Source organism: Callionymus lyra, chromosome 16 (genome assembly GCF_982586985.1).
Source record: "Callionymus lyra chromosome 16, fCalLyr1.hap1.1, whole genome shotgun sequence".
NCBI classification, from domain to species: Eukaryota; Metazoa; Chordata; class Actinopteri; order Syngnathiformes; family Callionymidae; genus Callionymus; species Callionymus lyra.
The window spans coordinates 12,609,867-12,622,552 of record NC_141833.1 but is presented as its reverse complement, the minus strand read 5'-3'; the positions used below and the strand labels follow the sequence as shown (position 1 = coordinate 12,622,552).

Sequence of the window (12,686 nt, the reverse complement as noted above, 5' to 3'; positions counted from 1 at the left end):
ATTCTACTTCTAGTACTAATAATTCTACTTCTACTACCACATATTTTACTTCTACTACTACTATTTCTACTTCTACTACCACATATTCTACTTCTACTACTACTAATTCTACTTCTACTACCACTAATTCTACTTCTACTACCACATATTCTACTTCTACTACTACTAATTCTACTTCTACTACCACATATTCTACTTCTACTACCACTAATTCTACTTCTACTACCACATATTCTACTTCTACTACCACTAATTCTACTTCTACTACCACATATTCTACTTCTACTACTACTAATTCTACTTCTACTACCACATATTCTACTTTTACTACCACTAATTCTACTCCTACTACCACATATTCTACTTCTACTACCACTAATTCTACTCCTACTACCACACACTACTTCTACTACTACTAATTCTATTTCTACTACCAAATATAATATATTCTACTTCTACTCCAGTGCCAAAAAAAAAAGGTTGCGGAACACATGGAAATAACATTTCCGTCCATCAATTTTTAAATTTAAAATGTGTTACATCTTTAAGTGTAACATCACTGCGACATAGAAAATAAAATATAAAAGCTTTCTAGGTTTAAATATTTCACCAGTTGTTTTTCTCGAATTTTGATAATTAAAAATACATTCAGAGTGATTTTTTTTCTGGGACCTTGAGTGGCCAAAAGGAAGGAACATTTTTTAGAAACCAGAATCTCGTCTCTTAACCCTTGAGCAAGGCACCTATAACCCTTCATCCCACTCTAATTTAATCCCAGCACCACTCGGTCATGAAGCCCATTTTCACAAGTGTCTCCCGCAACAATCGCAGGTTGAATTGCCGACGCGTCTGTTCGGACTGATCCAGACTTAACTCTTCTTTTCAACCCTCGTTTGGCCCCTGAACGGTGAAGAGGACGGAGTGGCCCTTGGAGTGGCTCCTCACGGTAATTGGATAATTAGTGCTGGGAACCAATTAGGAGTGATGGCACGCGAGTTAAGCAAAGGCTAGTGGCGAGTGTGTGTGTGGGTGAGGGGGAGGAGGGGGAGGGTCCTGAGGAGGGGGGGGGGACACTCCATCTATTGATCGATGATCTAAACCCCCCCCCCCCCCCTGGTCTGTGACACACACGTACATCATCTCTTTCTCACAATCCCGCTCGTTTCTCTGCACTTTTTTCCTTCCAGCGCTTATCTGCCCGACAAAAGAAACCAAATCGGCCATTTCCATCTGAAAGAGATAAGCCCCCCCCCCCAACAAGAGCCGGGGATCGGGCGACCCGCTTCAGACCCCCCTCAAAAAAAACCCGGGGACCACTAGAGCAAATGGGGGAACAATAGCGGAGAAAGGGAAGAAAAGCGGCGGAGAGGTGGAGGGGGCGCTAAAGATATATTTATATATGTTAAAGAAAATGCTAATAGTATCCGTGAAGAATGGAGGGATTGAGGGGACCACCACCCCCCCCCCCCCCCCTTTAATTCCTGCATTGTTGCACTCGCGTGCAGACGGCCGAGGTGACACGGACTTATCACGTGACAGAATCATGAGTGTGTGCGGTGAGTGCTCGACTCTCCCAGATCAGCCATAATAGGTTTTTCTATTTTTAAAAGTGTCAACAGGCTGACATTTTTTAATAAAAACGAATAAAAAATATTTTTTGACATTCATTGGATCGTCATCTGACGTCAGGTCAACCAACAGTGTCGTCATCCTTCACCAGGAGGAGAAGAAGAACCAACAGTGACAGTGAAAGTAGCGCGAGTAGAGAAAGTGAAAGTAGATAAGAACGGATGAAGAAGAGAGGAAGAAGAAATAAACAGTTCAAGTTGTGGCAGAAGAAGTAGTAGTATTCGATGTTGTGGAAGTAAGTAGTACATGGTTGTACCATAAACCAGCAGCGCTACAGGAAGAGGTATCAAGATGTTGGCTATAAAGTTGTGGTAATAGTACTTCTACTACTATTAGTATTACTACTAATAGCACTACTAGTTGTTGTAGTAACCGGGTAGTAATAGTGGTGGGAGTGTAAATGGTACTAGTAATAGTAATGGATGTACTTCTAGTGTTAGTAGTATTACTAATAGTAGTACTTGTAGCTGTTATAGTAGTTTAACTAGTAGTAGTAATAGTAGGGTTAGAAGTAGTAGTAGTGGCGGTAGTGGTATTAGTAATAGTAGTAGTACTAATACTTGTTGTAGTAGTGGTAGTAGTAGTTATAATACTGCTACTTCTACTACTCGTAGTGGTGGTGATAGTAGTTGTAGTAGTAGTTGCAATAGTGAAATGTTGAAGAATTTGTTATAGTAGTAGCAATACTAATAGTACTACTAGTACTACCAGAGGTGGTGGTCCTAATAGTATCCGTAGTAGTTTAAGTATTAGGGGCAGTACTACTAATAATAGTTCTACTAGTATTAGTAAAACTAACAGTAATACTAGTAGTATTAATAGTAGTGGTGGTGGTATAGATGTTGTTGTAGTGGTACTTATATTACTACTAATATTAGTAGTGGTGGTAGTAATACTGTAATATTATTGGCAGTAGTGATAGTAGGAGGTGTAGAAGTAGAAGTAGTAGCAGTGTTGATGCTTGAAATACTACAATAGTAATTTTAGTATTAGTAGTTTTTTTTTTGTAGTATTAGTTTAAGAAGTATAAAATACGAGGGGTTGCAGTTCTTGTAAAAAGTAAACTTTATAAGTTGGCAGCTCTTAACTTAGTAATAAGTAGTAGTGGGTTCACAGAGTGAAGTAGTCAGCATGTACACAGTACATGTTGAAACTCTAGTTAAAACTTTATTGACAACAATGTTTCCACGAGATGTTCCCTCCCAGTAGATGTTGCCAAACACGGCTCTGATCCACACCTGCGGCGTGAACTACTGCTTTATTACCACTTTAATAAGAAGATTGTGCTGAGCTGTCCTCGTCAGGCCTGACCGTGTGGAGCTGGATCTGGTCCATCCAGGTGTCCCCCCTGACTCTCGTGGCAGATGGGGTCTTTATGCAACATGCCAAGTGATATTAGCTTCTAGCGCGGGCGAGTGCTGATCCAGACCCAGGGCTGAGGGGGCTGAGTAGGTGGGCACGTGAGAAGAATGAGGGAAAATCTCTTAAGGAGCCGTGAAGGGGCTCCCCTAAATGTAGTTTAATAGCGGGGACCCTCATGCGCAGGACAATCCATCTCACATCTAGTTGCGGTGAAAGGACGAGAGGATGGACAAAAGCTTTCCAGCGGCTCAGACTCATTATGCTGCAGTTAGACGTGCGGCGGGGGGGCCCGGGTCCCCACAGACCCCCGTCTCAGGGGCCACAATACGGGCCAAAAGAGAGACCCTGCCGGTCCTTTATCCGCAGCCCCGCTCCTAACGAGACCTTCATAAGTCTTTGATACAATCTCGCCCCATAGAATTCCAGATAAGCCCCCCACTCGCGTTTTTGCAGACAAATCCCATTTGTCACGCGCAAGAGTGACGTGTTCACCTGCCCCTGTTCCGTCGCGCGAGCGCATGTCGTGACGTCAGTGACAAGATCTGACGCGCGGGGGATCAGCGCGAGAATGACTTGTCGTCGCCGCGATCTCAGATAAGAAAACAATTAGTGGATTACATCACGCGAGGGGATGAATAATACAATACAGTGATAACACGTATCATGATGGTCTCGTGTAAAGAGCGCAAAAATTGACTTACTTTAATAATCCGCTGTTTTTTTTTGTGTGTGTAAGGAGAAACAGATTGTCTCTTTGTTGCCATGGTGATAATAAGGATCAAGTGTTTGCCATTAAATATATATATATACAGTATGTATTTAAAAAAAAAGCTGACTCAGCACATCTCTATTTTTTATGATTTTTATCTCCCCATGTATGCCTTGAATAAAATGGGAATCTAACATTATTATTATTTAGTTTTGGGAAAAGTACATAACCACAGTAAAAAAAAACAACCTGTATTTTCGAATATTTGGCTCCTCGATTTCAGTGATGTCACTTAAAGACACATTGTCTTTTAAGTGCTATACGGGTTGGTATGTATAACTGTGCAGGGACAAATGTGTAAATCGTAATTTTTTATGAATATTTGTGGGGGTATCTTAAAGTGAGAGTTTCCAAACATGGATACATTTTCCATGTTCTTGTTAAATATGTGAAATAATTGCATACTTTAGGACATATAGGCATAAAATAGATTTTTTTCTAAAATAAATTGTACATGTCAAGCTATCTATAGCAACTCAATCACTCGAAAAGTATCATATACACTTGAAAAAAAAGTGTCTTCATATAATATAATAAAATAACAAAAGTTTTTCTTCATATGTGTTACAGGGTTGCTAAGGTTGAGCTTCACAGACTAGCTTGGAAAATAATTAAATAAATCACAGGAAATTTTTTGGTTACTTAATGCTTGGGAACTTTTGTCCTGTACTGATTTCAGCATTTAAAGAAACCGTGTCTTTGCAGATGCCAGAGCTGAAGTAAAACGGTGCACCGTGGAGACATAAAGGAATAAATCATTATTTAACAAAAATAAATAATTTGGGTTTAAACAAAAATACAACTAATGGTGCATTTATACATAGTTTATTTTCTTGATGGAAAACGCGAAAGAAAAGAGTTTTATTTATCTTTAAAATGACATTAAAACATGCATGACGTCATACACAAGTAGTTCTTATGAAAATTTAAAAAAACGTGTTTGGGTCCCACTTATGTTTTTTCTAATTCCATAAACGAAATCTGCATTTTAAGAAGGACGCCTGCAGATTTTGCTTTTTTACAAAAAGGCTTTGACAGCAAAAACCCAATTAAAAAAAAAACACATCTACATAATCGAGCGAACAAACCTGCTCATCTCCAGTGTTTCTCCATCATATTCTGCGGCAGGGATTCTTTAAGCAGAACTTTCTAAATAGAGCAGTTATTGCCACCAGTTACATCAGGTTACTTTGAATATCTGCTATTATCCCCGCGTGGATCTGCTGCCTCAGCACTGTCTTTCCAAGGAACCCGATCCGGTGCGCGGATCACACGCACTGAGGTGATGGTGGGGGGTTGGGGGGGGGGATCATACAGTTGTGAAGGCTGGAGGTCACCGGAACACACTTTTTTATTTCTTCCACTGGGTCACACGTGCGACTGGAACTGTGTTCAAACATAAATCTCTTTTGTAAAAAAAAAAAAGTGCGCCCGCGGGTGATAACTCCATCTTTGCTTTTGTCCTCTATAGCTTCAGGGACACTGCGCATCTCTGTCCCCCTCATGTGTCGTGGACTCGCTGTAGTGCCCGGAGAACATAAACAACAAAAAAAAAAACTATGGCTCCATTAAATCAAGCGTTTAGTCCACATATTTGGATGCCAAGTTTCAACGCACAGTCCAGGAATCTCTAAACAGGGTTTAGAGGTCTTTTGAAACCCCCCCCTTCTTCATCACCCTCCTCCTCCTCCAAAGCCCGGATTGGTCACAGTGCGTCTCATTTGCATGACTCCTCATATAAACGCTCCTGCAGACACTGCAGCTCTTGCGCTGAGAAGCACACGAGCGCGTCAGAGCGCGCGCATGGATGATCCACTCCCGAGTGATATTCCACTGATTTTAGAAAGTTTATCTCCAATATACATTTAAGAGTGAAAGAGAAAGAGGTCAGGATGTGCGCGTGGACGGGACTCGTGTCGTGCGTCCTGGCGCTGCTGGCGGTCCTGGTCACTGACGCCAAAACCGTCAAGTACCAGACCTTCGAGGAGGACGCGCCGGGGACCGTGATCGGCAACTTGGCCAAGGACATGGCGTCCGTGTCCGTTGGAGGCGCGCGGAACAACTTCAGGATGATGAAGCAGTTCAACTCGTCGTTCGTGCGCCTGCGGGAGAGCGACGGCCAGCTGAGCGTCGGCGAGAGGATCGACCGCGAGCGCGCGTGCAAACACGCCCTGCAGTGCCTGATCGCCTTCGACGTGGTCAGCTTCTCCAAGGAGCAGTTCAAGCTGGTCCACGTGGAGGTGGAGGTGCGGGACATCAACGACAACGCGCCGGAGTTCCCGCGCCGGGAGTCCAGCCTGGAGATCTCGGAGAACACGGCGGTGGGGACCCGGATCCCGCTGGACTTCGCCGTGGACGAGGACGTCGGGGTGAACTACATCCAGAGCTACCAGATCTCGGTCAACAGTCACTTCACCATCGACGTGCTCAGCCGGGCGGACGGGGTCAAGTACGCGGAGCTGGTGCTGATGAAGGAGCTGGACCGGGAGACGCAGGCGTCCTACGCGCTGGAGCTGGTCGCCATGGACGGGGGGAACCCGTCCCGGTCCGGGACCACGCGCGTCAACGTCAAGGTGAAAGACTACAACGACAACAGCCCCGTGTTCGACCGGAACAGCTTCTCCGTGGACCTGCCGGAGGACGCGCCGGTCGGGACGCTGCTGCTGGACCTGAACGCGGAGGACCCGGACGAGGGTCTGAACGGCGAGGTGATCTACGGGTTCGGCCACCAGGTGCCCAACGAGATCCGACAGCTGTTCCGCGTGGACCGGAAAACGGGACGCCTGACTTTAGAGAGCCAGATCGACTTTGAAACCAAAACCACGTACGAGTTCGACGTCCAGGCCACCGACCTGGGTCCGAACCCGAGTCCCGCCATATGCAAGATCGTGGTCCAGGTGCAGGACGTCAACGACAACGCGCCCCAGATCTCCATCACCCCCATGACCTCCATCACGGCGGGGATCGCGTACATCACGGAGGCGGCGGCGCGCGAGAGCTTCGTGGCCCTGGTCAGCACCTCGGACAGGGACTCGGGGGCCAACGGGCAGGTCCACTGCACCCTGTACGGCCACGACCACTTCAGGCTCCAGCAGGCGTACGAGGACAGCTTCATGATCGTGAGCACGAGCCTGCTGGACCGGGAGAAGATCCCCGAGTACAACCTGACGGTGGTGGCGGAGGACCTGGGCTCCCCCCCGTTCAAGACCACCACGCAGTACACGATCCGGCTCACGGACGAGAACGACAACGCGCCCGCGTTCAGCAAGCCCGTGTACGAGGTGGCGGTGGCGGAGAACAATGCGCCGGGCGCCTACGTCACCACCGTGGTGGCCCGGGACATGGACATGGGTTCGAACGGGAAGGTCACCTACAAGCTGGCGGACACCTACTTCATGGGGTCCCCGATCTCCACCTTCGTGTCGCTGGACCCCGCCAGCGGGTCCCTCTACGCCCTCAGGAGCTTCAACTATGAGGTGATGAAGCAGATGGAGCTCCGGGTCACCGCCAGCGACGGCGGGTCACCGCCTCTCTCCGGGAGTGCCAGCGTCTACGTCCGGGTGCTGGACCAGAACGACAACACGCCCGCCATCACGCACCCGGCGCTCCACAACGGCTCCGCGGAGGTCCCCCTGCCCCGGGACGCCCCCAGCGGCTACGTCATCACCCGGGTGGAGGCGCGCGACGCCGACGAGGGCGTGAACTCGGAGCTGACCTTCGCCCTCGCCACGGGAGGGGAGCCCTCGGTGTTCTCCGTCAACCGGGCCACGGGCGAGATCTACCTGACCCAGGTGCTGAGCCACGAGGTGGGCGAGACCCTGAGCGTGACGGTGACGGTGAGCGACGGCGGGAGACCCGCGCTGACGACCACCGCCAGCCTCCACTTTCTCCTGATCGCCGGCGCCCCGCCGAGCGACCGGGCCGTTTCCCAGCCCGGGGTGGGCGGGGAGGGCGCCGCGCACGCGCAGTGGGACCTGTCGGTGGTGATCATCGTGGTGCTGGCGGGGAGCTGCACCCTCCTGTTGCTCGCCATCATCCTCATCGCCACCACCTGCAACCGGCACCGGCGCGACAAGAGCGGGGACGACAGCGACTCCTACGGGGAGAAGGGCACCCTGGAGCGCGGCGGGAGGCCGCACCACGTGACCGACAACCCGCTGCTGCCCCTGCACGGGGTCGCGGGTGAGGCGGGCTTCGAGGGCCACTCGTACAGCAGCAGCCAGCCGGGGGCCTTCAACGCGGGGTCTCACCCGGGAGGGGGCGACATGTGCTCGGCCTCGGAGGACGGCAGCGAGGTGCCGTGCGTGTACGACTCGGACACCAACAACAAGATGCGCGGGAACAAGCATGAGGTGAGAAGAAACACGAGCACGAAGACATTCATGTAGGTCAACAGAATCTAATGGCTACATTAAAAATCTCCTCCTCCTACTCCAGGGTTACTCCACTCTGCCTGGCTATGGCAACGGCAAAGAGGCGGTGAGGCCCATCACCATCTGGAAGGGGAACTCCTACACCACCATCTCGGCCCGGGATCCCGCCTTCAGCGGCAAGGACAGCGGCAAGGGGGACAGCGACTTCAACGACAGCGACAGCGACGTGAGCGGAGACACCGGCCTGAAGAAAGATGGCGCCCTCCTGGTCCCCCCCATGGCCGCCCAGAACGGTAAGAAGAAGAAGCTACTACAGGGTGGAGATGACACCCCCCCTGTTTACCCTGATGTTGATTTTAATCATATATCTCTCTCTATATAGCACTGTGGGCTTGCACCAGTGAATGTAAGATCCTGGGTCACTCGGACCGATGCTGGAGCCCCTCGGCGTCGAGGGCCAACGCCGCCCCGTCGCCGGCGCCCACGCTCTCCTCCTTCGGGGGCCACTCCAAGACGGGCTCCCTGCCCCGGAACCCCGACCGCCGGGAGTACCAGGCCCAGCTCCCGAAGACGGTGGGCCTGCAGAGCGTCTACGAGAAGGTCCTGCACCGGGAGTACGACTACGTCATGGTCAGCCCGCCCCGGCCCGTGAGGGTCCAGGAGATCAGCGACGTCAGCATCCCCGTCTTCACCCCCAGCCCGACCCACCGCCCCCCGAGCGACGTCTGAAGGCGACACTGAACGCACACTTTTTGAACTCTTGAGAAAAAAATAATTGTAAAAATGAACTATTAATTTATCTTTGAAGGACAATGAAGGAGTTTTTCTGGTGTATTTTTGTTATTGTCGAAGACTTTCAATCACTTTGTTGGACATAAATTGTACCATATGCAAGTTCTTTTGTACATAGACAGAATTTATATTTTTATATATATAAAAAAAAGAAGTAATAATTAAGCAAAGATGTGTAAATAACTAATGTAATTCTTGCTCTCTAAAGCATGCTTCTATTTAAGACAAATCCTCACAACGCGCTCACTTCGGACGGCAGGAGTTGACGGAAAATGCAATAAAAGGAGAATTGTACAGAGTTTTCTATCATCACCGTGTCAACTGAAAAATAAAATTTGAAATATCCTTAAAAAAAATGTGTTCTATTGTCGATGACTTAATGGAGAAATAGCTGGGAGGGTCTCGGGTTCAAGTCCAGAAAGGAGAGCAGAGGTCTCTCATGAATCACAGAATCAAGTCCATTCACCGCCGCGAGCCAACAGGTGGCGATGATGTGTTCGCAGCAGCTATTCAGGCTGTCCTTGATGTCCACGTTGGAAGGTCAGGGAGGTTTTTTTTTTGGCTTGTCTGGTCGAATGCCAGCAGAAAAATCATGGAATTACTCAGCCAGAGAGTGAAAATAAAAAAAAGCCAAAGAACATCACTTTTAAAGTTTCTTCTCTCCTTGAACTGGAGTTAAAGAGCAGTTCTTACACTGAAGGGTTTTGTGTTGGAGAAGTTCTGATAACAAAGGTGCTTCAGATCAGTATCAACAAGCTTTTGGACTGTGGGAGGAAACCAGAGTGTGTCACAGATCACACGCATGAACAGAGGGTTGGCAAACCTATTTTATATTGAGGTGTGTGTACTTGTAATTCAGAATATATGCGATTGTTTTTGACCAATTTTTAAATTTTAAATCCAGTTCTAAACTATTGAATTTGTATTGACAATAAAGCTCCTGTCGACCACATAACATGATTTTGACAGCTTTATATCATCTTCAATGAGTCTGGTTCTCTTAAGGTTTTTGCTCCCGCAAACATAAAGGCACATGAATTACTGTATTATCACAACAAAGTTCTTAAATGCACAACTTACTCCATCCAATCATTACATCTGCCAAGGAGTTTGTGTTTTATTAGGGGGAGTTGATAACTGTCACTAGAGATCTGTTAGTTCTCTTAGTTCCATCTCTCCATCCATCAAATGTCTATCCATCCATCTAATATGAATCCATCTCTCCATCCATCAAATGTCTATCCATCCATCTAATATGAATCCATCTCTCCATCCATCAAATGTCTATCCATCCATCCATCCAATATGAATCCATCTCTCCATCTATCAAACATCTATCCCTCCATCCATCCAATATGAATCCATCTCTCATCCATCAAATGTCTATCCATCCATCTAATGTGAATCCATCTCTCCATCCATCAAACATCTATCCATCCATCTAATATGAATCCATCTCTCCATCTATCCCTGCATCCATCCAATATGAATCCATCTCTCCATCCATCAAACATCTATCCATCCTTCTAATATGAATCCATCTCTCCATCCATCAAACATCTATCCATCCATCCATACAATATGAATCCATCTCTCCATCCATCAAACATCTATCCATCCTTCTAATATAAATCCATCTCTCCATCCATCAAACATCTATCCATCCATCCATACAATATGAATCCATCTCTCCATCCATCAAACATCTATCCATCCTTCTAATATGAATCCATCTCTCCATCTATCAAACATCTATCCCTCCATCCATCCAATATGAATCCATCTATCCATCCTTCTAATATGAATCCATCTCTCCATCCATCAAACATCCATCCATCCTTCTAATATGAATCCATCTCTCCATCCATCCATCAAACATCCATCCATCCATCCAATATGAATCCATCTCTCCATCCATCAAACATCTATCCCTCCATCCATCCAATATAAATCCACCTCTCCATCCATCAAACATCTATCCATCCATCTAATATGAATCCATCTCTCCATCCATCAAACATCTATCCATCCTTCTAATATGAATCCATCTATCAACCATCTACCCATCCATCCATCCAATATGAATCCATCTCTCCATCCATCAAACATCTATCCCTCCATCCATCCAATATGAATCCATCTCTCCATCCATCAAACATCTATCCCTCCATCCATCCAATATGAATCCATCTCTCCATCCATCAAACATCTATCCATCCATCTAATATGAATCCATCTCTCCATCCATCAAACATCTATCCATCCATCCATCCAATATGAATGCATCTCTCATTTATCAAACATCTATCCCTCCATCCATCCAATATGAATCCATCTCTCCATCCATCAAACATCTATCCCTCCATCCATCCAATATGAATCCATCTCTCCATCCATCAAACATATATCCATCCATCTAATATGAATCCATCTCTCCATCCATCAAACATCTATCCACCCTTCTAATATGAATCCATGTCTCCATCCATCAACATCTCTCCATCCATCCAATATGAATCCATCTCTCCATCCATCAAACATCTATCCATCCATCTAATATGAATCCATCTCTCCATCCATCAAACATCTATCCATCCATCCAATATGAATCCATCTATCCATCTATCAAACATCTATCCCTCCATCCATCCAATATGAATCCATCTCTCCATCCATCAACCATCTATCCATCCATCTAATATGAATCCATCTCTCCATCCATCAAACATCTATCCATCCATCCAATATGAATCCATCTCTCCATCCATCAAACATCTATCAATACATCCATCCAATATGAATCCATCTCTCCATCTATCAAACATCTATCCATCCATCCAACCATCCAATATGAATCCATCTCTCCATCCATCAAACATCTATCCATCCATCCAATATGAATCCATCTCTCCATCCATCAAACATCTATCCATCCATCCAATATGACTCCATCTCTCCATCCATCAAACATCTATCAATCCATCCATCCAATATGAATTAATCTCTCCATCTATCAAACATCTATCCATCAATCCATCCAATATGAATCCATCTCCCCATCCATCAAACATCTATCAATCCATCCATCCAATATGAATCCATCTCTCCATCTATCAAACATCTATCCATCCATCCAATATGAATCCATCTCTCCATCCATCAAACATCTATCCATCCATCCAACCATCCAATATGAATCCATCTCTCCATCCATCAAACATCTATCCATCCATCCAATATGACTCCATCTCTCCATCCATCAAACATCTATCAATCCATCCATCCAATATGAATTAATCTCTCCATCTATCAAACATCTATCCATCAATCCATCCAATATGAATCCATCTCCCCATCCATCAAACATCTATCAATCCATCCATCCAATATGAATCCATCTCTCCATCTATCAAACATCTATCCATCCATCCAATATGAATCCATCTCTCCATTTATCAGACATCTATCCATCCATCCAACATGAATCCATCTCTCCATCCATCAAATGTTTATCTATAAAATATCTATCCATCTCTCCATCCATCCATCCATCCAATGTCTATCCATCTCTCCATCCATCCAATGTTTATCAATCGATCCATCAAATATCTCTCCATCTATCTTTCTATCATCCAATGTTTATCAATCCATCCATCTCTCTCAATCCATCTATACAATATCTATCCATCTCTCCATCCATCAAATATCTATCCATCTCTCCAGCAATCCAATGTTTATCAATCTATCCATCAAATATCTCT

The 12,686-nt window shown here is 46.2% G+C and overlaps 1 protein-coding gene across 1 annotated transcript; it reads left to right on the top strand.

Moving 5' to 3' along the window:
* The first annotated feature begins 5,564 nt into the window (after window positions 1-5,564).
* LOC148063760 (protocadherin-8-like) lies at window positions 5,565-9,248 on the top strand. Its single transcript, XM_087811527.1, has 3 exons — window positions 5,565-8,112; window positions 8,198-8,426; window positions 8,516-9,248. The coding sequence occupies exons 1-3, from the start codon at window positions 5,653-5,655 to the stop codon at window positions 8,860-8,862; spliced, it is 3,036 nt and encodes a 1,011-aa protein (XP_087667653.1). The 5' UTR covers window positions 5,565-5,652; the 3' UTR covers window positions 8,863-9,248.
* Window positions 9,249-12,686: the final 3,438 nt, after the last annotated feature.